General features: G+C 42.2%; 1 protein-coding gene across 1 annotated transcript in view; it reads right to left on the reverse strand.

Moving 5' to 3' along the window:
* The window catches only part of glra4a (glycine receptor, alpha 4a), an 84770-nt gene extending 64978 nt beyond the window's left edge, over positions 1 to 19792 (reverse strand). Inside the window, exon 1 of the mRNA XM_084085671.1 lies at positions 19717 to 19792. Coding sequence (XP_083941797.1) covers positions 19717 to 19790 — 74 coding nt within the window. The 5' untranslated portion in view covers positions 19791 to 19792. The remainder of the gene's footprint in view (positions 1 to 19716) is intronic.
* Positions 19793 to 27224: the final 7432 nt, after the last annotated feature.

Genomic DNA, 27224 nt, shown 5'->3' on the forward strand with positions numbered 1-27224 from the left:
CAGCAATGCACTCTGTTTGACCCATATTTGGCCATGACGGCTGAGAGTAAAGACGGCTATAGGCATGGCCTCTGGTCTGTTTCACTAAATCAGAGTGCTGGCTGGAACCAAAGGAGTCACTTCAAAGCCACCATGGAGCTGATTTTACTGGGGAATTTCTGAGTTACAGCCATGAAGGAGAGCCGGCGTCCAGAGCTGCCTGTTCCTCATTTGACCGATGCAATTAATAAACAGAATTTCACTATCTATTCTGAAGGGAAGTCTGCATGTTTCAGCTCCGCCCTCTAATGGAAACTTGAAACATGGTCTGATGTGGAGACATGGTTCATGCAGAGGGCAGAAAGGGTTTTGGACTTTTGATAGGGAAACAAAGTGGTAAAATAATTTTGAAACAAAATCATTTTTAATTCTTTCAAATCGCAAGAGCTATTCCCTAGCCCACTTTTAGACACTGCCAAGTAGCCTAACAGACCAAGAACAATGTCATCACCATCAGAGTAATGTCTGTTGTTCTTCACTATGGGGAATGTTTCCTGCTCCTCGCTGTGAAAGTGCTGAACTGCATTTTTGAAAGATTGTTTTACATTACTAATTCATGCTATTAATTATTGAGGTCCAGATCTAATAAAGACACACGTCTGTGTCTATACTTGGCTTGTTGACTTCTTCAAGGGAAGAATCCACTGACTAATTTAAAATATTTAATATTACACTTTGAGGTCTTCGTATTAGAAAATGGCTATTGCACAAGGATCAAATCGAGTGAGACACCCAGTCATGATGCAACTGATGTAAATCAGACATAATTCACTTGCTAAATCATAATGAAATGATAGCCATCATTTGAAAAACCTCAGCTTAAATATATTGAACTTGAACCCTTACTTAAACTGAATGTTTTCAGAACTTGGGGAAAACAATAAGGTCAATCAACAGGAATATTTTCCAGAGCATTTTAGAAATGGCTCCATTCAACACAACTTTCCAAAAGATTGACCACTTTAACACTAGCGAGTGTATCCCGACATGACGTGTATTAAAGCTGCACTACTGTATGTAACTTCTACCCCAGATTTGAACCAAGTTTCCTGCGCAAATGCTGATTTCTTTTTTTTTTTTTTACCATTGAACTAATAGAGCCTTCCTGCTTGCTCAGGGGTCAACATTCGTGTCAGATCCTGTGTCTAGGTGAGACAAGACCTTTGACACGATCTAAAAAAGTCTCAATAGAAGAGCAGGGAGACAAAATACAACCAATACAAGTTATATTGTATTAACATACTCTACCATACAGATTGGACAAAATGTAATTTTATTCATAAAAGAAAAGTTACAAAGTGCCGCTTTAAAATAGGCAAACATTCGGTGAAAATAGCACATCTACAAGCTTGTGTATTGCAAGGCGTTGTGAGCTTGTTAGACAGGCCACTTTTGGCAAAGAGATCTGGTATAAAGGGAAAAAAAGAGGGAACCAAGTATTTAGAACCCATGGGGGACCTTATAGTCAACAGTTTGGTCAAGTATAATTATAGGGTTTAACCCATTTAAAACCGGGAAAGCATCTGTGTCATCTTAGATTTTTCCGTTGGCTTTAAAAAAAATAGCAGATGTACAAGCTCACAGCAAGCTTGTACTGTACATCTGCTATTTTTGAACATTTTGGAAAAATCTTCCAAGTGTGAGAACTACTGATTTAGAAGGCATTTTTGCAAAATCGGCCTCAGGTCTTAATGGTTTTAAGTGCAATATTTCTTCCCCTTTGGGGACACTGAAAACGCTTCCCCATTTACGAGAGCACTACTGTATCTCAACCAACACAAGAGCCCCTGTCTGTGCAAGTATAGTCTGAGGTTTGTGTATCTCACTCTCAGAGTGATATTTCTCGACACATGGTTCCCAGCACGCCCCACCGCCTACAGACAGCTCTCGCAAGCCCACCCACTAATTGGAGTATATCCGCCAATGCAACGCTTGCAACAAAACGCTAGGGGGGATTTAACTGCAGTCTGAGTGATAAAATGTGTTATTTCTGTTCTTGTTTTGGAGATTTTACTCCACAATAAAGCACTGCAAAGGTTTGGGCAGGCAGAAATGTAATGATGATGTAAAGTAAAATACATGTGAAATTAAGATAAAACTGAAGTAACCTGGTCTGCTGAAGTCTGCCCTTCCTTTTTAGTCGATGTGGGAAAACATTTAAACTGCCCTCTACAAGAGTGGTTCTCAAAGTGAGTCCCAGGGTCCCCAGCAAAATGCAGAACAGTTTAATTGCACTATGATTTGAGATGATGTACTGTATAAGAATGCAAATTCAGGTCATACTGTATGTTTCACTCTCTCCACTTTTATCTCCCCACCTACTGTACAGACAGTAGAATTCTGCACTAAATCTAATCCAACAACAACAATCTTCTCTTATGGAGGTCCCTATAGGCAAAGAATAGTTTCAAAAAAGAGGGTCCGCTTCCTAATACGTATCAATTTTTGGGGTTCCTTGGAATGAAAATGTATGAGAATAAGCGCTCTAGAAGACGACTGCCTCATTGGCTTTGTGTCTAGAGACTTTTTTTTTCCTAGAGCGATGTCTTATTCAGTGTGCTGGACACACATCATTGCAGTGCATGGCCGAGCGGTTTGTGCAGAGAACAAAGGCATTTCAGATAGGCTAATCCTTTAGCCCGTTGAAGAAAAAACAACTTCACACAGACCAGGAACTTAATCCTGTTTGACACAAATGGTTTTGCCTTCCCCATGACCTGTTGTCAGGTGGGCGTAGCGTACTCATGGGAGTCAATCGACTGCAAGACTAAAGAGGCCAATTCGTATTCCAGACATACTGTGCTTGCATACACAGACCGGACCGCTGGGGTCCGCCGCGCAAAGCTCAATTAAGCTAAACGGTTGTGGCTGCATGTAGCTAGTGTTCACGCTACGTACTGGCAAGCAACATCGCCATACCACGAAGTAGCCTATAAACCAGGCTTTAATGTGTTTTGTCAACACTTTTGCTTATTGTCAGACACTGAACTGAAGACGACTCTGCTCTCTTAGCACTCTTAGCACCAGAAATGACCCCCCCCCCCATGAATACTGTATATACGTCCATTAATTGCTACCAGTGTTGATTATGTCTTGTTTATTATTGTATATTATTGTATGTCTTTAAATGTCTTAATGAATTGAATACGCAGGACCACAATGGAAACAGTCCCCTAGGGCTTTTTGTGTTATCCTTTTAATAATCATTGTAAACCGTACATCTGAACAATTTGCAAACTGTTTATAAAGTATTCAAGCAAAATCAAAAACTCGGTAGAAGAAGACAACTTCACAGCACACGCTCTTAACCTCCCCCCCCCCCCTGTTCTCTGTTCTTTCTTTCTCTCTCTCACACACACACACACACACACACACACACACACACACACACACACACACACACACACACACACACACACACACACACACACACACACACACACACACACACACACACACACACACACACACACACAGTTGCAGGTGCTGTTGAGTGTGGAAGTTGATTGATCGTTAGCTTGCCTTTGCCTTTACACATACTCTGAAAGCGGGACTGGTCATTTGGTGCCCATGGACACAGTTGACCACAGCTTGATGGCCAGCGCTTTGTGTAAACCATAGCCATGAGTTGTCTTTATCTTCATCAATGTCGCTACTCGCTAGTACAATCCTTATACAGTAATTCAATGTATGATATTTCAATATTGGGACATTGTTATTCCTACAGTACCTTTAGTGTTTTTTTTTTTGCATAATTATAAAAAATACAAGCTGGTCTTCTCACTGCATGTGGAAGATCATAAGGTCAAAACGTGTTTCATGCTGGAGCATCGTCTCTGCTCTTTGTACGTAAATAATACATAAAGTGTTCCCCAATAGAATTTCAAATGATCCTTGTCTGTTTTATATTAGTCAGTTGGTGACCATGTTTTATTTTGGATTATCATTCATTCACCTGCTGGAACCCCCCCCCCCCCCTACCCCCTGGACTCCACTTTGAGAACCACTGGTGCAAAGACATGTCAGAGAGGGCAGGCTATGGAATGTCCAGTACAGGAAATTGCTAAATCTCTGTCACAATCAAGTTGTTTATTGTGTGTGCCAGCAGTCATTTGACCACTTAAGTCCTATTGTGTACTTTGCCTTACGACGCTGTTGAAATAGCTATATCACATATCTTAATTAAATAATGAATACAATTTTAATTCGTACACTTTTTTTTTTTGTTCCGAATGGGTTCAAACCCATTATTTTTACAATAATATATATTTTTTAAAGGAAAATGGAGACTTGAATGAATGGATATTTTTTTGCTTTTGTCGCTCTCCTACGCCAATAATTTGATGACCAGCAGCGGTTCCTGTAGGAGACACAAAGAGTCTCCTTTGTGTCTCCTACCGGAACCACTGCCTACCGGTCCGCTGGTCATCAAATTATTGGCTTAGGAATGCGGAAAAAAAAATAATAATTGGGGGGGGGGGGGGGGGTGAACTATCCCTTTAAGTGGTCAGGCATCAAGGTGAGAGAAGACAAGGACGAAGAGTATAGACCCAAACCGTGTCTGTTCAGGCTGATAAAGAGATGTGTACCAGCCATGTTACGGATGGAGGAGGAAGCTCTGGTTCTAGTGTGTGTGGGGCTGAGATAAACGTGCACGCACGCACAGACAAGCGTGCATAATGCAGTCTGAGGTAAATGTGAGTACTGTCTGAAAAAGTACTCACATTTTTTTCTTAAGTAAAAGTATCAATACTGCAATGTAGAAGTGAAGTACTCCGTTACAAGTAAAAGTTCGGAATTCAAAATTGACTTGAGTAAAAGTACAAAAGTATTGGTATCAAAATGTGCTTCATGTACCAAAAGTAAAAAGTACTCATTATGCAGAATGTCCCATTTCACAAGTTTTCAAATGTATAAAATGTATAAAAATCTTTTGAAAATAGCAGATCTACAAGCTCACAATGCGTCGGATTGTAGCTTGGCTATTTTCAAATGGCCGCAATGTATATAAGGCTGAAGGTTAATGTATGTTTTGTAATAATAATCAAAATCTACAAAGTAACTAGTAACTAAAGTTTTCAAATAATTGTAGTGGAGTAAAAGTACAATATTTGCCTCTGAGATGTAGTGGAGTAGAAGTAAAGGTATTGGAAATTGGATATACTCAAGTAAAGTACAAATACCTCAAAATTGTGCTTAAGTACAGTACTTGAGTAAATGTACTTAGTTACTTTACACCACTGCGTGCACGCAGCATGGACAAGCATGCATAATGCCGTCTGAGGACCCAACGAGAACATGTAGAATAGATGCTCTTTTGCTGACCTTTCAGGTCAGGATCTAGCTGATTTACATAGCATATACTGTATGCCTCACTACACTGTATAACTGTATGAGTGTTAAAGGAGGTGATATTTCTTTGTTAAATAGCTCTATATTCCTATATTCTTTTCTATAAAACGGTTGTTCTCAAACTTCACACCAAAGTCACACACAGATTCGGCACCTTGCGTTCCTCTTTCTAGTGCCTCGCCACGTTACAGTCTAATAAAGAAGAAATGGATTTGATTAAAACAAAACAAAAATCCACCTTTTTATTCTGTTCCAAATAATTCTCTATGATGTAGAGTCTAGACCCCAATAGTTCTATATGAATAATACATGTCAAGCTCAAAATCGGCCCCATTCTCTGTTAATTAACAAGCTAGGCCTGGTTGTGAGCCTATACAGATCTATTTCCCTCAGAATAGGGACGCTAGGGTTCAATTGGTTAAAACGGGGAAACATGGACATTTTGGCCTACGGTTGACACTAGTGCAGTGGTTCTCAACCAGTGGTCCGGGGACCACCAGTGGTCCTTGGGGGAGTAGCAGGGGGTCCCGAACGAAATTAGTTAACATAGCGGTCGCAATCATTTTAACCACTTAGCTTTGGCTATTCAAAAGTAGCAGATATACAAGCTCATAGCGTGGCACCGAGTGCCGCGCTATGAGCTTGTAGATCTGCTATTTTTGAAAAATCTTGAAAATTTGTGCATATCTTTGAATATACATATTTTTAAAGCGAACATGTTTAACTAAAATCTTTGCTTCTGGGGGTCCCTGGCACAAAACATTTTCAGATGGGGGTCCTCGGCCAAATGTATATCAATTTAGGGGTCCCTGGCATGAAAAAGGTTGAAAACCACTGCACTAGAGGAAAGGCCTGCAGTCTGCCTGTTAGATTATGTGATGAGTTATCTCGTGCAACGTTGACATTTTGTACTCGGCAAGATCTATGGCAATCTACCCTTCCTCTTAGATTTTGAGATGCAAAGGGAAATTCTGACCTGACGATGGCACCAAACGAAAGGCCCTGGGGTCACTAAAATCAGTATGGGCTCATCCCTCCTGCTCCATGGAAGTACAGCAAGTTCCGCTGGAATCCAGCCAGTGTTTTTGGAGATACTGTAACTTATTTGGGCCCAAATTGTTCGGTGGCTGGATGGATGGATGGATGGACCTATTGACACCGCCATTCATGGAGCCCCACCACTAGCATCTACACACTAAAACTGTCACCTTTTGCAGGTGTTTTTTTTTTATGTTACACTTGTCCATAGAGTCATGCAATGAACAAAGATAATTCTGCAAGCTTCAGACATGATTTTTTTTCAAATTGTGCAAATCTCAATCTGACCGATGTTCTGGTAATGAACATGCATCACAGTTCAGGCGGTGCACTTGTCCTTGAGAGAGTCTCTTCCCCCATATAAAACATTATCACCTGTAGGTATGTTCTTTAATGGCCAGCATCCACCACCATCACCAAAGGCTTGGAGGATAGACACCAACAAGCACACCGGCCAATCAATATAACTCCCATCGCTATGGAGACCGATTATTGGAGCCTTGATTTGCTCCCTTGCTGTTGTAGAGGATGGAGCAGAATGCCAATAAGGTAAACCTTTAATAGTGCAGCTACTGTATACACTGCCTTCTGCGGCTGCGTGGCCCCATGGAGGTCAGTGCACAAGTCAGGTCTTTCTCTTTACTTAGTGGTGGTGAATCTGTGATTAGTGCTATCGGATTTAATTTACCGCCTCCTGCAGTGGGCGGGAGTCGAGGGGGGGGTGGGGGGGGGGTTGTTGCCCCTGACACCAGACACTAATTTATTGAGGACGCGGAGAGGAATTAACACTGGCGCCCGCGCGTCGCATCCCGGCCAGCGGTGGCTCACACTCATTTCACGCTGTCGGAGAGGCAGCGCTGCCATTGTGTTATCTCATTGGTTCTCAAAGTGGGGTCCGGGGACCCCCAGGGGTACTTGAGGGGGTTCCAGGGGGTCCCCAGATCAATGATAGATTAGGCACCAAATGGACCCTTATGGGTCTGTAACTCTGAGAGTGTACAAATGGAACCAAATGGACCCGTTATTTGTACACTCTCAGAGTTAAATTAATATTGATTTTACAATATGAATTGGGGTGCCGGAGATAGAAATGCCATTAAATGGGGGTCCGTAGCCTAAATGCATGTCAAACTGAGGGTCCTTGAAATTAAAATGGTTGAGAATCACTGCTAGAGCCGTAAAAATCTACTCTCATGGGGGTCCCTGTTATATCTTTTCAAATGGGGGGTCCGCGGGCTAATAAGTGTCAATGTGGGGGTCCTTGACATGTGAAGGTGTGAGAACCACTGTGTTATCTGACCGAGCACAGTCGTAATCCCCTCTCGACGATCCTCCCCTCCGCACCTTTCCTCCTGTAAGACATTCTGCTTCACAGGTCATGCATGCATGACATAGGCTGGAATAGGTGCTGAGAGAGGACGACAGCAGGCACGTGCACACGTGGACGTCAAAGGGAAGCTTGAGCCCCTGCCCTTTTAACACGTCTGTAAAAAGTGACCTCTCCAGACCATGAATTCAGCATACTCTGGTGAAAGAAGTGCAAATGCCCCCTTTCCAGGCCGTAACCCGCAAGCAGCATTCAAGAGAAACGCATTTTCCTAACTCTCCTGAACTTTTTTTTAAAAGATATTTTCTGCCTTTATCTCCATACACTTGATTATAGCTTGAAAATATTTTCGCTACTTTTGCTTTTAGAAATTTCAGCCCCATGCCCCTCTAACATTCTCTGCACGTCCCTGGACGACAGCAAGAGGAGAGAGAGAGAGAGAGAGAGAGTGTTTGTTGGTGTTGGCTCTTTACCTACAGTAACAGTACGCATGCAGCTAGACCCTGGTGCCCTAATGTGAGTGACCTTCACATCACGCTATGTGCCATCCTCCCACGCTATGTGCCATCCTCCCCACCACATAAACATGAGCCACAGCCACACCATGCATGGCCCCTCTGTTTCAGTGGGCCAAACACAGTCAGTATAATTGCTTCCGTTAACCATTTAGGCCTGATTTATACTTTGTGGCAAAAAAAGACAGTTTGAGCTTGTAGATCTGCATTTTTTCTTTTTTTAAAAGCCTACTGTACAATGACATACCTGAAATAGGGTCACCCGGTTGAAAGTGGTTAACTTTGTCAAATATGAAATATCCAGTGAGTATTCTGGTTAACAGAGAGGTCAGACAGTTCCAATTGCTTTTTCCTAACCCATTTTAACCCATTAAAACCAGAAAGCATCTGTGTAATTTTAGATTTTAACCACTTTAACCATTATTTTATACTTTGGCTATTCAAAAATAGCAGATGTACAAGATGACCTTGTAGATACTGTATGCTATTTTTGAAAAATCATGAAAATCTGTGCAAATCTTTGGATATAAATTATATATTTTTTAAAGGATTTTTTTTTTACTCAAATCTTTGCTTCTGGGGGTCCCTGGAACAAAACATTTCGAGACGTGGGTCGGCGGCCAAATACATATAATTTTGGGGGTCCTTGACATGAAAAGGTTTGAGAACCACTGATATAGGCTACTGTAGCAACACACGTTTTTCAGAATACTGATTTAGAAGACATTTGTAGAATCGGCCTCAGGTCTTTATGTGTTGAACTGATTCTGTGTTGCAGCCAAAGTCAATCTCACCACTTCTGTCTTATAGTCCAAGACTGCCATTTTAGTACTCTCTCGGCTTGCATCAATATTTGTCATCAAATACTTATTCCGAATTTGATTAATTTTGCTGTGACAAATCAATAACAAGTCATTTGTTACCTAGCAGCAGTTGCAAAATTACAAATCGACCCTGCACATTCAGAGTTAAATTAACACTCCGGATTTTACTGTCGCGGTAATCAAAACCGTAATCAAAGCTTATGAGGTAGGCTTGGGGTGTAGGTTTTTTTTTCAGTTTATCATGTATTTATAGTATGCTGTATTATTGCCAGAATTTGTGTGCCATATTCTGCTGATTAATTACAGTTTCAATAATTAGAGAATAATGATCAGTCTAAAATGGAGTTCCTTTAACGACTTTTTGATTCAGTTACAAATGAAGACTGTATATTAAAATCGGGTCTATGATGCATTATAAGCACATTTATAATGCATTATAATGTGCTTATAACATAAAGTATGTATAAGGTTCATGAAGTATCATAAGTGCTGGTCATATGTGCATTATAAGTTCAGCGAAACAGCACATCATAATTACCATAACTTAGTAAGTAATCTTAATATCGCCTCTTGTCGGGTGAAAAACTCTCCAAAACTGTAAAACTGAAAAATGTCCAAAACCGTTACTTTTCAGGATTCAAATTGAAACATGGTTTTAAAAAAAAATCTCAAAACGCGTCGCTTCGAGCTGCGTTTCGAGCTTGTGGATCTGTTGCTTTTGATACTTTTGTGTGACGCTGTAGTATGATCAAGTAGGGCTATAATTTACGAAAAAACACAAAAAGTTAGAACGTGGAGATACGAGGTTTCTGCCCGACAGCAACGATATACAGTCTTACCGATGACCCTAAGTTTGACTCCACTGTGTATTTGCTCAAGTGTACTATTGTCAGGGACGTGCACAGATAGACTCTAGGTGGTGCTAGAGCACCTGCCCTTTGCCCTCTTGACCAGAAGTGCCCTTTTTTCAGTTTACAGCAGGGGTCTTCAACAGGGGGTCCGGGACCCCTAGGGGGTCCTCAGAGTTACTACAGGGGGTCCGCCAAATCTTTATGAGATATGATTTTTCTTTTTACCATAACCACTCGAAACCTAGTATCCCTTTTCTGAGGAGAACTTTAGCCAAAAATAGCAGATCTACAAGCCTACAACGCCTCGCGCTGCGAGGCGTTGTAGGCTTGTAGATCGGCTATTTTTGGCAAAGAGGTATAGGTGTAGAGGGAAAAAAGAGCAGACCAAGTAAACAAAAAAAAGTATAATTTACTTGAGCACCTGCCCCTCAAAATGTCTGTGCACGCCACTGACTATTGTGAGGCTTAGGCTTGGCTGCCAACGTGATGTCAAATGGGCATGAGCAGTGTGTGGTCGAAACTAATGACATGAAGCACTTTATAATGGGTCCCACTTCATGTTTCTAATTGCAGAGAACATAATGACCTCGCATGATGAACCCCCAGAGCCAAAGTGTTCAGGAACTGCCAGGAACGGAGAGAGAGGGAGAGAGCAGGAAATTCACTCAAGCAGGTTAAACCTGACATTTGGTGGCACATAGGGTCAGTCTCCCGATACTGGACAGCACATTTCAGTTGCTACGTAATCAGAGGGAATGCCAGCTGTGGTGGTGTTTGACGTGTTGAGTTCCTTCCACAGCGAGGTCGCCCGCGGTGACAGTTCACCTCACACAGTGGCACTTCAGCTCACGATACTCTGTCAACTACTGCCATATCAGCCCTAGGGCTGATATCAGTTATCAACCTTCCTTCATTCCCCTCAGCCAGGGCAAATAAAGTTTTTTTTTTTTTTTTTACACAAACAGCCTGTGGAGAATGAATGCTCCCTGCACAGCCTTCCTTGGCCAGTGGACCATGTTTTTTTGCAGTTGAGTTTGAAGCGGTGCACTGTCTGGTTACTAATACTACAACAGGCTGGCTTGGTTACTACGGCACAGTCCTCCTGGCTACTATACAACCCGCTGTCTGGTTACTATGGCACGCTGCCTGCTTAATACAACAGGCTGTCTTGGTTACTACAGCACGATGCCTGGTTAGTACAGCAGGCTGGCACAATTTAAAACTTTACACTGAGCTCATCCGTATCAGTTACACTTCCTGATGCTCTTATTATTCGGTGACTTTGGGCTTTGATCATTTTCCGCTGGCTGCCGTGCGCGCGCGCGCACACACTCAGCGAGAGAGAGAAACTTCTCTTCCAAGTATTAGATGAATGGAAGAGTGTAACTTAGTTGTAGAAGACACCCATCTTCCCAGGAGGAGAGATTTTTTTTATGAAGGGAAGGCATAGATAATTGGCATATCTCATGAAAAAGTTTTCCTTGGGAATTTAAGATTATCCTTATCCATACTTCTTATTCTCTGGATCGTAGTGGAAATAACCCTGCTTCTTCACGAGTGGCAAAAGAGGTTCTTGTGCATATTTTTGGTCTGGTGGAAAAGGTCATACATGGTGTTGGGTGAAACGTCTTCCCTGCTTGAGGTGTCAGCAGAGCTGTGAGGACACTGGCCCTCGGCCAGAGAGTCCATCAGTGAGACGTCCTCTCCACCATACATCCAAACACATCTAATGCCCGCTGAAGCGCAGGAAAGGTCCATGTCACACGTTTAGCCCAGTGGTTCCCAAACTGGGGGTCGGGACCACCAGGGGGTCCCCGCATTATTTTGGAGGGTCCCCAGATGATAAGCTTAATGTGCAACATTGTTTTCTCACTCAACAGTGAACAAACCAACATACATGCAGTATAAGTGTATACAGGGTATCTGCACATTTCTAAAGTGACAATTGAAGGACTTTTAAGACCTTTTTAATACCAAATTGTGATATACAAATTGTGAAAATAGCCGATCTACAAGCTCGCAGCGATTTATTATCACATCACAAGGTTTACAGGTATTAAGAAGTGGGTGAAAAAAGAATTCTGTGTTGCGCTCCATTTTGTATTCTTCATGAAATGGGAGAGGATAGAGATTGAGTAGGCCTAAGAGCAGGAGAGAAAAGAAAAAAACAGGGTAGAAGGAGGGCAAATAATCAAAAAGATACTGTAAATATACAGATAGCATATAGCAGGTATGTGCAGGATGTTTAGAACATTAGAAACATATGCAGCAGTGTACATACATTAGATTTAAACAAAATAAAGTAGCAGTAGGCGCTCGGGTGGCGCAGTGGTAAAGTAAGCTGCCCACCACCACGGAGGTGGTGGGTTCAAATCCACCGTGGTGCATCCGGCTTTGTTGAGCGTCTACACACGAACACAATTGGCCCGGGTTCGGGGGACGGAAGCCGGGCGGGGGAGGGTGATAATTGGCACTGCACGTAATCCTACTACGGGCTGGGGCGGCACCTGTCAGCAGGGAGTGTTGGGCGGGAGGAGTAGGACGAAGGCTCTACGCCCTGAAAAAAGTAGCAGTAGGTGCAGTACTCTTAAGGTGCAGCAGTTCGTGCAACAAGGAAAGGTAAATCCACATAGTTCACATAGGTAAAAATTCCACATCAGGTAAAACGACGCACAGTACTGTAGGTACAGTACGGAGACTAGACCGAAATAAGGGAAAGTATTCCAGTGGGGCAGGCCAGCCTGGCGACAGGCAGCGTTCAGGGCTTGTTCAACAGTCTGATGGTAACCGGGTAGAAACTGAAGTCTGTGTGCACGTTCCCCTATACTTTTATTGATCGCCGCTCAGGTGCTGTGGCCAGTATTGACGGAGGGGAGTTGAGCTTGGTTTGTTTTTGTCCAACATAGGCGTGTGTGTTAGAGTGATTTTGGTCAAGATCCATATTAGGCTATTGGACTGAGAAAAAACAATGGTTAAGGCTAATCCAAGGGCACTGGGGAAAGGCAGTGCACTCAAATATGTATTTTGTTTAACCACCTTAACCCTAGCGTTCCTATTCTGGGGGGAAAACTCACAGAAATCGATCTACAAGCTCACGTAACGCGTTGTGAGCTCGCAGATCAGCTATTTTCGGGTAAAGATATTTAGTGTAGCCCATATACGGTGAACTAAGGATAGGGCCCGTGGGAATATACGAGCGACTAAATTTAGGGTTTAAGTGGTTAGCCTAGCTGACTTCACACCGTTAACATATTCTGCTTTATGGGATTTTAAAGTTCATAACTGGAGAACTTTATTTCATCATTAGTTAATAATCCATTTGTATCCATCGTCTGTACATCGTGCCTGTATTTGTCTCTACGAGAGCGCTGTCTGTGGAAGGCAAACCGTCTGTTCCACTCTAGTCTCCAACTTGGCCCTCATTTTTTAGTCATTAACTCACGTGAACATCCCATCTGTCCTCTGTTCACGCTTCCTTATCCGTCGGCATGCTCTCCATTTCTTCGTATCAGACAACTGTGCGAGGATTTCCTTGGCTTTTGGGAAGGGTGGGGTGTGTGTGTGTGTGTGTGTGTGTGTGTGTGTGTGTGTGTGTGTGTGTGTGTGTGTGTGTGTGTGTGTGTGTGTGTGTGTGTGTGTGTGTGTGTGTGTGTGTGTGTGTGTGTGTGTGTGTGTGTGTGTGTGTGTGTGTGTGTGTGTGGGGGGGGGGGGGGGGGTAGTTTAACCCATTAAGACCTCGCTGAGGCTGATTCTACAAAATGTCTACTAAATCCTATCAGTGGTTCTCAAACTTTGTCAAGGACCCCCAAAATGATATGTATTTGGCTGTGGACCCCATCTCAAAATGTGTTGTTCCAGGGACCCCCTGAAGCAAAGATTTGAGTTACAAATGTTAAAAATATATTATATTCAAAGATTTGCACACATTTTCACGCATTTAAAAAAAATAGCAGATCTACAAGCTCGTAGTGCGGCACTCGGTGCCGCGCTATGAGCTTGTATATCTGCTATTTTTGAATAGCCAAAGAAATCTAAAAATGACACAGATGCGTTCCCGGTCTTATTGGTTTAAGGCCCTCTCAAAGTGGTTGTGACAAACTCATTTCAGGGGAAAATTTTGCCTTTGCTCCACTCAATTGAATACATTTTATTCCGGATGGTGTTAATAACGGCACCCAGCATATTGAATAGTCGACATGGCTTGTGATTCGTTTCGAAACGAAGGTGCGCGAGCCTGTCGCTACCCCCTCCCTTCACTTGTTTACTAGCCTCCAGACAAAATGGTGCAGTTGAGGAGGCTTTTACACGAGCCAGAACTGCCATCAGAATTTAATTAAAAACTATCACGGAAAGATTGGTGTTCTTTCCCGAGGACTGTTTGAAGCATTTGAAGTCTTAGTTGGATCATTGGTGTGTTTACCTCTTTCCAGAATGTTTCCTGTGAGGAAGGTTTTTTTATTTCCTGAAGTAAAACAGAAGTTTATTTGAATTAAGTTCAGAAGTAAATCACACCCATTTGACATCGGTAATTAAAACGTGTAGTACAACATGTTGGCCTAGTCTAAGGTTTGTTTGTTTTTAAAGCAGTTTATAGCACATATTTTTCTTGACCATACCTGGGATAACTCAACTGAATAATAGTTTCTTACATCATAGGTGGGACGCTATGGTTTTTAAACAGTATGACAACTATTAGCTATAATAATTAGGCAGTAATTAATCAGTTCATAACAGAAGAACCAATTAATGAAAGTTATAACAGCAATGCAATGAAAACCTGTGACTATGTGAAAATCGAGAACCATAATCTATGTCAGTGGTTCTCAAAGTGGGGTCAGGGGACCCCCAGGGGTCCTAGAAAGGGTTCCAGGGGCTCCCCAGCTAAATTGGTTAATATAGCATCAAAATCAGTCTAACCACTTGAACCGCCATATACATTTTCAAAACATCTTGAAAAGTTTTGAATGTCTTTGAAACATTTTAACAACACAAATCTTGAATGGAGGTCCATGGCACAAAATATTTTCAGATGGGGGTCAGCGGCAAAATATGTATTAATTTGGGTGTCCTTGACATGAAAACGTTTGAGAACTACCGACCTATATAATCTATGCGCTGTCAAAAATAAATTGCATAGCAAAATGTTATTATTCAATTTTCTCACATCCTCCTCACAATAGAACGAGGGGATTCGCGTTATGATAGAACAAAAGGATTCAGGTTGAAAATGGGTGAACACACTGTCACTGCAGACTGGGATACCCATAGGGTTTTGTTTATGTGTGTCATATTCATGCATCGCATCATTCTGTAATTCAGCCACTGACCCACTTTGAGACGATGTCCTCTGGACTTGATACTTGACGAGTTGAGTCATCACCCACTTGAATCACCCTTTCCCCCCAGTGGGGAGTTTACAGTACAGAATATACTTAATGAATTTCCCCTCTCATGCGTCCATTCTTTTCACTCAATTAAGCACTTGATCCACATGTTGATCTTGCTCTAAACCATTTGAATTAAGGAGGGAATCTCTTGATCTTGTTCATCTGTGACTCAGCACAGGCATGCCTCTTGCCCTTTTAACCTCAATACAATTTGATGTGTGTGAGTCACAATTTGCCACAGAGCTGCAGATACATGCATTATTAGCCACTTGAACCCTATAGCAGCAGTGTTAATTTTGTTGAATGTTTTGATTTTGATATTTATAGTCTAAGACTAGACTAAGACTAAACAATTTCAGAAGAGTAAAATAGGACTAAAACTAAATGGTGTTATTCAAAAGACTAAGACTAAGACTAAATCGGAATTTGCTGTCAAAATTAACACTGCCTAGCAGCGTCCCTATTCTGGGAGGAACATTTGCCCCCAAAATAGCCGATCTTCAAGCTCACAACACACCATGTTGGGATGCATTGTGAGCTTGTAGATCGGCTGTTTTCGGCAAACAGATTTGGTGTAGAGGGGGGAAAAAGTGGACCAAGTACAGAGCCAACTCAGGTCAAGTTTACTAGGTATAGAGAGTGGTTAGATTAGACTAGGGGTTCTCAAAGTGGGGTCTGTGGACCCCCAGGCATCCTTGACAGGGTTCCAGGGGGTCCCCAGCAAAATTAATATAGCGTCGCAATCATTTTGACACATTTTCAAAAAATAGCAGATATACAAGCCCGCAGCGCGTCACTTCGTGCCGCGCTGCGATCTTGTACATCAGCTATTTTTGAAAAATCTTGAAAGTGTTCAGATGGGGGGTCAATTTGGGGGGTCCTTGACGTGAATAAGATTGATGTGCGTACACACCTGCATGCACATCAACTGTATCGTCTGTATGTATACAACCCGCTTGCTGCTGATGGCACTGGGTTTTGTGAGATTTGTGGCGACACACACCAGCAGATCATCTCATTATTGGAGTGAGCCAAAGTGAGCCTATATACGAGGGAGCTGCTTTTAGACAGTTAGTTCGGTCTTGGGAGAAAAGACTTCAACTTAAAACCTTTGGAATAATTGAATTCATTTCAAAGTCAGGTCTGGTCTGGAATGGAAAACCTCAGACGCTGCCTCAGACGGCCCCCTGCTGATAAAACTTGCAAGCCCAGTATAAGCTGTAGGCAAGACTTAAGGCTATACATACAGGATTGATTTTTTGGGGGATTTCCTTTTTTTTGAGTCGACAACCCAACCAGTATATACTATAGCGTTGGTTCTCAAAGTGGGGTCCGGGGACCCCCAGGGGTACTTGAGGGGGTTCCAGGGGGTCCCCAGCTAAATGATGGACAGGAACCAAATGGACCCTTATGGGTCTGTAACTCAGAGAGTGTACAAATGGAACCAAATGGACCCGTTAGGGTCCATTTGGTTCCATTTGTACACTTTCAGAGTTAAATTGACATTGGTTTTACAATGTGAATTGGGGTCCCAGAGGTATAAATGCCACTAGATGGGGGTCCGTAGCCTAATGCATGTCAAACTGGGGGTCCTTGAAATGAAAATGGTTGAGAATCACTGCTAGAGAGCCGTAAAAACCTTCTCTTATTGGGGTCCCTGGCTTATCTTTTCAAATGGGGGTCCGCGGGGTAATAAGTGTCAATTAGGGGGTCCTTGACATGAAAAAAATTGAGAACCACTGTACTATAGGCCATGATTTGGAATATTTCCAAAAACGTCCCGTGATTCTGCCTGCCTTCACTGTCCCTCTCGTCCACCCTGTCTCCCTCATTACCCAGTTTCCTCTGAACATTCACTCTATACGTTCCCGCCTTTTCCCCCCTCTTTTTCTTTTATCTCATGCCACCTACCTCGTCTGACAATCAACTTTGCTATTTCTTTTCATTCCTCCCTCACTCCCATTTCCACTTGTCAAACCCAGACGGAGCCGCCCGCCCGCCTGCATGCAGCCCGTCATAATGATCCAGCCCGTCTATACATTGGCTGTACTTTATCGCTATATCTTTCTTTTACATCTCTTAACAATCCTTCATCCGACTCACACACACAGCCGTCGTTTTCCTCTCCATCTGCTCTCTCTCTCTCCCCCTTCTCTATTTCTCTGCACCATTTCTTCTACCCCCCCCCCAACCCAACCTCTTTCTAGTCCTCCTCGCTCCCAGTTTGCTAATCTCTCTGCTCCCTCTGGCTAAATGAATCACCCCCTCAATTTCTCTTACATGTTTTTCTTCACCTAAAGCTCTCTCTTTCTCTCTCTTCCACTTTGCTACTTACCCCCCCCCCCCCCCCCCCCCCCTTAATTCCATAGCTCTCTCTCCTCGTATGTATCAGGGTTTTTTTTTTTTGCCATTGTTGCTCATTGCTTCTCTCTATTCTGTCCAACTGTCCTCCTCCTCTTCCTCCATGGTCCTATTCCTTCCTATTATGGCCGTAAAGAGAACATCTGTACTGATTCATCTAGCGGAGGTGCTGTCAGTCGACCGGTCTGCCTATATTAACCCCCGGGTTCATGGAGTCACAGCTCTGCTCCGCTCCAGGATTATATGCAGATCTTAATCCCCCCCCCCCCCCCCCCCCCACTCACACCTGGGGTTGACAGGGCATGAAATGGGGAAAGTGTTCCAGGGAAAAGCTTTTGCTACAAGCCCCCAGAGAGAGAGAGAGAGAGAGAGAGACATACACACACACACAGAGACACACGCACGCACGCACGCACGCACGCACGCACGCACACACACACACACACACACACACACACACACACACACACACACACACACACACACACACACACACACACACACACACACACACACACACACACACACACACACACACACACACACACACACACACGCACACACACGCACACACACAGAGAGACACACACAGACACAGAGAGAGAGACACACACACAGACACAGAGAGACACTGAGTGAATATGGGTGTAGAGTTGGCATAAAGGAGATGGCAAAGATTGTGTGTGTGTGTGTGTGTGTGTGTGTGTGTGTGTGTGTGTGTGTGTGTGTGTGTGTGTGTGTGTGTGTGTGTGTGTGTGTGTGTGTGTGTGTGTGTGAGAAAGATGGGAGTGAGTTAAGGAGAAGGAGAGGGAGATGGCAGTCAAACAGTCAGATGGTGAGGGTATGGAGAGGGAAAGGGAGGTGTTTTTGTCATCTGTCCCCATGAGTGACTGGAGTCTGGCACTCTTTTCATTCAATAATTAATCATGCGCACGTGCTACGCATTGTTTTTTGATTTGCTTTTTTTAAGCCTTTTTTTTTTGTATACGTCAACTCTTCAAAATAACAATAAGCAATGCACATTATAATTGTTTTTTTCTTCATAAATTAGTAGGCTAAATTGTGCCTCATGAAAACAAAGCACAGTGACAAATAAATGTCAGCGATAAAAATATGAATTCCACAGGTTGTTTTTGGAACAAGGCTTCAAGTTTGATGTTATGATTAACCGGCTATAACGCCTCAGCTATGGAACTGGAGCTACAGCCTATTGCTACATGTGGAATAGTCAAACATAGGAGACCTGTCCGTATTGAGCTGCGTCTGATCATTTTTTATCATTATTTGTGTGTTTTGCGCACACACACGCACGCACGCACACGCACACGCACACGCACACACACACACACTCTTTACCAAACGGTTTGCAAAAGCTGAAACTTAACTCTATTTTTCCATAGCAAAGTAGAATCACGGCATCATGTTACCATCAAACAAATGTTACGAACTGGTCAACTAGACTATAGTGTGTAGACTATACTACATTTTGAAAGTATAAAATGACTGATGACTCATCCTCAACAGTCGACTGTAATGGACCAAAACTTAATGACCAACCAACAAGGTGAAAGTGTAGCCTACACTGACAATCCTAATGGCACAAAAGTATTGGTATCAAAATGTACTTAAAGACAAGTAGGCTACCAAAAGTAAAAGTACTAGAATGTTTGAAAATAGCAGATCTACAAGCTCACAAGGTGTTGCATTGCGACGCGTTGTGAGCTTGTAGATCTGCTATTTTCAAATAGGTATAAAATAGGGCTAAAGTGGTTAATGTATGTTCTATAATGTAATAATTTATATCTGCAATGTAACTAGTAACTAAAGTTTTCAAATAAATGTAGTGGAGTAAAAGTACAATATTTGGATCTGAGATGGAGTAGAAGTAAAAGTATTGGAAATTGGAAATACTCAAGTAAAGTACAAATACCTCAAAATTGTACTTAAGTAGTAAGTAAATGTACTTAGTTACTTTACACCACTGTCAACAATAAGTATAATAAATAACGGTGTTCCTTTTACCTGATGAAGCCTCCGTGAAAAACGCAGAAAGACAACGAGACATATAATAGAATCCTAGGGACTTGTGGGGGCATCCTCTGACTCAGTCTCTCAGCTATAGTTCCCCGTGAACAACTTGCAGAAATAAGTAATTTAGTTGTTTTTTCTTTTTAGAGAAGAATCACCATCAGATCATCCAGTGATGATGAATGAAGAAGACGATCGTCTTGTGGTGAGAGTATGATGATGATGAGAACCAGAGAAGGACGGCATCGTCTCTCTGACTGATCTGATCCGTTAGGAGCGTCTTTGGGGGAAACTTCTCCCCCTCCCACTTAGAATAAAGTCCGTTAGTCCGCACGGCTGCTGTGTAAATCCACCTTTTTTAACAATAAGGACCCGACTGGTCTCTATGTTAGTAAGCATGTGTTTGTGTGTGAATGCAGGTGTTAATGGTGAGTGTATTTGTGTGCGGTTTTATTACATTTATTTATTTATTTGGAGGCAGTGTTGTGCGCTTTTCTCGGGCTTTTCTCGCTCTTTATGAGCAGCCGCTCGTCCAGCGTTGCCAGGTTTTGCGAGAGAAATAAGCAAACCAGGTCTCAGAAGAGACCACATGAGTGATGATGAGGCCACACATGAGAACTCTAACCCTACACATTGGCCAAATGAAAATAGCAGATCTACAAGCTCACAATGGTGAGCTGGTAGGTCTGCTATTTTCAAAGGAAAATTGAATAGGGTCTCTGGCACAACAAGTTTTCAGAAGGGGGGGGGGGGGGGGGGTTTGATTGCTTGAATACTTTATTTAGAAGTTTGCAGAATAAAAGCAAAGTACAGTTTGAATACAAAGTCAACTAAATAGGATTTAAAAGCCCATGAAAGCCTATAGTAGCTTGTTTCCGGGTGCGGACAAATACATATTCATTTGGGGGTCCTTGACATGAAAATGTTTGAGAACCACTGGTTTAAACAACATTATGAAACAAGCCCAAAATAAGCAACTACACTTTAGAAACAAGCCAAAAAAAAACGCAACCCGCAACTCCCAATATTTACAAGCAACTTTACAGAAAAACAAGCCCAATGTCGCTTATAATAAGCAGACATGGCAACACTGCGCTCGTAGCTCCATGGCTTTATAACGGGCGAAGATTTAAAGGGACAGTAGCATTGTTTTACTGTGATGGCTGGCAGATATATTCACTGCCTAATTAGCTGCAACTGGGGAGGGGGAGGGGCGTGGAGAGTGTGCTAATTGTGTCTGTCATGATGATGATACAAAAAGTCCTTTCCTTTCAATTATGTGAATAAAACAGGTGGGAGGAGACCACATTAATGTAGTCTGGGTGACATGTGGGAGAGAAGAGGGATGTGGTGGGAAAAAGTAGCCTACTCACATTTTTTTACTTAAGTAAAAGTATCAATAGTGTAAGTAAAGGTCTGGTAAAAGTGCAAAAGTATTGGCATCAAAATACTTAAAGTACCAAAAGTAAAAGTACTCATTATGCAGAATGTCCCGTTTCACAAGTTATCATTATGTCTAAAATGTATAAAAAATATTTTGAAAATAGCAGATCTACAAGCTCACTGTGAGCTTGTAGATCCGCTATTTTCAAATAGCCAAAGTTTAAATAGGGCTGAAGTGGTTTATGTACGTTTTTTAATAATAATCAAAATCTACAAAGTAACTAGAGTAAAAAAAAGTACAATATTTGTCTGAGATATAGTGGAATAGAAGTAAAAGTAGGCTATAGAAAATTGGAAATACTCAAGTACAATTTTGAGATACTTTTACTTTACTTGAGTACAGTACTTGAGTACAATTTCTTAGGCCTAGTTACTTTACACCACTGGAAAATGCTGAAATATTTCATCACCATTAAGTAAAACTTTTTATAAAGTCACAGAGGGGCATTGACAATTATTTTTGATATTCTGCTTCATGGTTTTGTGGATAATGCCCTCCTTTAATCCCCCATTTAATCACTCATTTAATTCTCTGCTTTAATCACATTAACCCTGGTGTCCCTATTTTGGGCATGTCATTAATATAGAGGATGTATAGACTAGAAGTTTGGGCCGCATAACTCCTACGTTGCGTCACCAATCCGACTGATATGCCCATATATGGAGATGTCTTTATGCATCAGTCCTCGTCCCTTTTATGCCCATATATGGAGATCCCTGATGTCATCAGAATATGCCCATATATGGGCATACCCCCTTTTGTGCCCATATATGGAGCTGAGTGATTTGTTTGCGCCTGATGCCATGACGACCCATTGATTTTGTCATAGCGCAACATATGGTGAAGTATTGTAGTGCAGGTAATTACAACAGCCACCAATCTTGTGAAAAATGAAAAGGGGACCACCAAATATTCTAAACGTTCCGCGATTCTGCCATTAATCATATTCTTTGGCATCACGTGATGTTGATTCCCTTCCCCTATTCGCTCATGCTAGGACATGACGTAAATGTAGGCAGTAGAATATAATTGTCTCTGCCAGGCCGAAGGCAGTATGTTTTCACTCCGTCCGTCCGTCCGTGTGTGTGTGTGTCCGTGTGTGTGTCCGTCCTTCTGTGAACACCTGTGATTGGCTAGCGAGACAAATGATGAAATTAACTTCAAACTTCGCAGACACGCTGTGATTGGCTAGCGAGACGCATGATGAAATAAAAAAAATCACACCCACCCCTTTAAAAAAAAGTAATTTTTTTGAAGTGAGTGGTGCTCGAGTTATTAATTTCGTCATGCGTCTCGCTAGCCAATCACAGTACTGAGCAAAGGGTCTGAATACCAACAATCAGCCAATCACAGGCTGACGGAAAGAAAAACTTTGGGACCCATCGCTACGGAGGGGTCCCAAACCCACTTCCTGACCTGACGGAGACCTGTGCTACGGGGAGCACATTTTCTAGTTATATATGTATTTTCGTCTTTCTTTCATTCTTCTGCTTCTGTAGAGCAGAATAAAGAAAATGCATCTATCATTGTTGGTATATCACTATGAAGTAGTACACACACACACCACACTCAACTGTTGATAGGAAGCATGCCTTCAACAAAATACTTTGAAATCAGTCCTTTGTCTGGCTTATAGACTGAAGCATACGGCAATAGAAAGCTCATGCTTGAACTCGCGTTAATAAGTCTCTGTGTAGTAATTGTGTAGTAATTATTGTAACAGCGTTATTGAATTGTAAGCGGCATTAGTTACACCATTTACTGCAAAAAGTAGCGTGGATACAGTTAGTAATGCGTTACTCCCAACGTTGTTCCCTGCACAGGATGGTACAACACACACTGGCTCTGGGAACAGGGAGCTTTCCAGAAACCTGCAAATTAGGTCAAGCCACTGTACTGAAATCTTCCATTCTTCACCTCTAAGATGTGTGAATGGAGACATTTGCGCATATATAGATATACAGTATATAACACGTCGCATCACAGCGTGTTTTGAGCTTATAGATCTGCTATTTCCACTATATGTTTTGAAAATGTTCGAAAATACTTGACAATTTTTCAACATGGAAATAATTATGACAAATTGTGACGATTATGCAAAAAATTATTGCGATTATCTCAAATAATTGCGATTAGGCGATTATGTAATAATTGTGACAGGCCTATATACACATTCAAGATCCATTAATCCATCATACAGACCATGCGTTGCGACGTGACACATCACTCACAGGGTCTGACCGTCAAATTGCCTCAGTTCCAGTTCCTTCATCTTCCTCCACGTGCGCCCAATGCTTTCAGAGCAGATAAACGGTTTCACCCTGTCTCAGTCTATTTCAGGGGAAAAACATGAGAGATTAACCTTAACCTTTCACAATTATCTCACTGTCCCCCCCTGCCTGGTTATTAAAGATGCATTAGATTTCCCCCATTCCTGAGTGACTGGAAAATATGAAGCTGGCAGCCCCCCCTCCCCTCTCCCCCTCTCCCCCTATAGCTGTCTCGACCTTTCAGAACACAGGCTCATGAATGAACAACTGAACAAGCAAATGCAGTGTTTTTCGCTGTTGTTGTTTTCATTTCGTTTACTATCATATTAATGAGTTGCCAGTAGACTTTCAGTTGCAGACTCACAGCACGAGAGCAGTGGTTCTCGTTTCACGTTTTCATGTCAAGGACCCCCAAACTGATTTGTATATTAAAAAAAAAAATTGGCACCGGGCTGTTTAATTTAGAAACTTGAAGCTTTGTCTTTAATTTAGAAACTTGAAGTTTTGTTTTCCTTAAACGACGACCGACGAGTCTCTGCAGAGATCTCTGGAACAAGGAGCAGTCAAAAGGTTGCGGTCCTCATTTAGAAATACTATTTCTAAATGAGAAGATTTGTGTTGTTCAACATGTTCAATATTTCAAGGCTTTTCAACATTTATCATAAATTAGGCATAAGGAAAGTTGGGGTTGGAAAGGTTATATGAGTGTGTGTGTGTGGGGGGAGTGAGAGAGAGAGAAGAGGCGATGGGCGGGCCTGCCGTTGTTGCTGGCAGTAGCACGTATCAAACATGGAGCTGACAGCATCATTATTCCCCAGTGCGCTGCTGGATGCTCTGGGCTGAAGCTGCAGCTTGTGCTCACCTAGGCTGCTGCCTGGCTGGCAGGGGAGGCCCAACAAGAGACGCCTGACATCTGGGGGCCTAGGAGACATCTGTCAACTTGACAGCAGTAAACACTGCGCGCCAAATATAGGCGAATAGTAATGCCACATGGCATCTGCGCCCCATTGGCTTGTTGCGGTCCGGACACAAATAAGCCATGACTTTCCCCCATGAAGCTTTGTGGTTCACAGTGTTGTCGTGAAATTCATGGTCTTGTCTTATAATGATTAATCGTGGAGTGACATTAATTAATTCACTTAGGTTGTGGAAAAGGCCATTCCAATGAAATCTGAGTGAGCTGCATTGAATTTATTGATTTATTGGTAGTCGATCTAAATTCCCTTTTTTGTTCTAAATTTCTTAACCTAAACAACACATTCTACCCATTCTAAACCCTTCTTCTTCTTCTTCTTCTTCTTCTTCTTCTTTTCGTGTCCCTTATAACCTTATTTGTGTCCCTTATTATACCTTGTTGACCAGGGTCCCATAGGGGTCTATACTTGGTCCCATCCTTTTTTAACCCCTCACCACCAGATCTCTTCGCTGAAAATAGTCGTTCTACATGCTCACACAACGCAACGTGATTTGAGGCGTTGTGTGCTTGTTGATCCACTACTTTTGCAGAATGTTTGCATATTACGACATTCCCAGATCAAGGACATTGTTAATGTGGTTACGTTCAATGTTAACGTTAAAAAACCATAGTTGTAGCCTTATATCCATCACTCAACAACCCATGCCTCTATAGAGTAATGGGATGCCTTTGAAAGGTCATCTTCCAGCTGGGACGGTCACTCTGATCGCGTGCCTCTCGCCCCCCCGCCCCCCCCGCCCCCCCCCCCCTGTACTGTATGTACAGTAGCCTAATGGAAAGTCTTTTTCTCACCCCAGTCATGGTAAAAGCTATACACTGTGTTGCTAATTTCATCCTGGAAACGTGCCAAACTCCACCTCCAACATAGCATTCTGTCAAAGGAGACACGCCATTCAAGTGCAGTCCACTCTGTATCCCATGTTCTGCACATGAACATAATGACAAGCACTTTGTTAATTTAGTCGACCCTCCATGTGGTCCTCAGAGTTTTCCTCCAATTAAGGGTGCTGCTGAGTGATTATTCTGTTGAGTGACACCAGGCAGTATCACACGACAAGTTCTGAAGTTTATTGAAGGGATAGTTCACCCAAAAAATTACTTTTCTTCTATCGATTAGTAGCCTACCCCATGGAGACACAAAGTAGACTCTTTGAGTCTCCTACCGGAAATACACCTGGTCATCAAATTGTTGGTTTAGGAATGAGAAAAACAAAAAGAAATCCATTAATTCAAGGCTTCATGGGGTGTGTAATTGATAGAAAATAAGTAATTTGTTTGGTGAACTACTCGTTTAAACAAGTAGAGAATTTATTCTTTGGTGACATTACGTGATCGGGAGATATAAATCGTAATGGATACGGAAAGGAACAAAAAGTAACAGTGGGTTTTATATATAAACAATTAAATGTACTTCAGAGTTTAATCCCTTAACATTGGGCACATGGGCAGACAGTGCCAAAATAAAGCAGTGGCCAAGGCGTCAGTGGCCAAGCTGTCAAGCATGTCTATGGTTACATAGTACTGGTAAACAGACAAAGGTCAAGCCTAACGAAACACATAAAGGTCAAGTCAAACACACATTGCAACACAGGCCATTTTCATGACCTGCTCTCTAAAGGGCCATCCACACTAAACTTATAACTATTAATTGGACTTTGGCTGGATATCTCAGACTTTGCCTGAGTTCTCTCTATCGTTCAATTAATAGTTTTTCATTTGAAGTTAGGAAAAGAATAATCTCTCAAGTGCTACTTCCATTAAAGATCATGCTGATGTTGTGTATCAGAACACCACAGACACTCATCTTAAGCCTCTTGATGTTTTGTATAACTCCTTGTGCAGGTTTGTCTTGAGGTGTCCATAATTATGGAACTCATCACTGCATGCCTTGTGTACAACTCGCTCAATTGTCTGCAGCCTAAATCAAGAAGGCAATTACATTGGTTTCACTTCATTTTTAAATGTATTTACTTTAGTGGCCCTTCTTATTTGAAACAGTATTTGGTTCCATCTACTTCATCATATCCACTTAGACACCTGCAACTTCCCTACAGTATATTCACATCTTGATACAGCTTGTTGATGCTTCTAAATTGACTGTACTGGTAGGGATATACAATGATTTACTATTTGTACGGTATCCTTCTTTCTCTTCTGTTGTTTAACAGCTGATGGTGTGGTGGTTGGTGGGGTGGGTGAGCAAGCTATCTGTGTATGAATGTATCTGTATACTTGTCCTGTATGCATCTACGTCTGTTGTTCATGTTTTTATGGGACCCCCTCGAAAATGAGATGCTGCATCTCAAGGGTCTATCCTTTCAATAAAAAAATCTGAAATCTATAGCCTAACTATTACGATCATTATGTGAGCATCCACACTGATGTCGTTATGGTTGGGGTGTGTACTCCGCCATCCACTTAAGTTAGAAAAATATATAATACAATACATTTATAATTATACTTACGGTATTGTTTCAAAAATAGAGAAAATAGCAGATCTACAAGCTCACAACACGTTATGAGCTTGTAGATGATGTGTTTCACTATTATAGTATAAAGTATAAAGGCTTTAGTGGTTAAGAGAGCTATCCATAATGATGTCATTGAGTCTAAACTTCTTATGTTTGCTGTGAGAGCTGTACTGTATAAGCCTCCCTAGTCCCCCAGAAACGGCTCCTCGCCCCGGCACACAAATCCCAATCCAAAGCCCTCCTTCCTCCCCGTTGGGATGGATCGACCTGTGGCTGGAACCCGACCACTGGGGTGCCTAACCTCTTCCTTATCCACAGCATGCAGACACAATAGCGTTCTG

Source organism: Gymnoscopelus microlampas (assembly GCF_963454915.1).
Source record: "Gymnoscopelus microlampas genome assembly, chromosome: 18".
NCBI classification, from domain to species: Eukaryota; Metazoa; Chordata; class Actinopteri; order Myctophiformes; family Myctophidae; genus Gymnoscopelus; species Gymnoscopelus microlampas.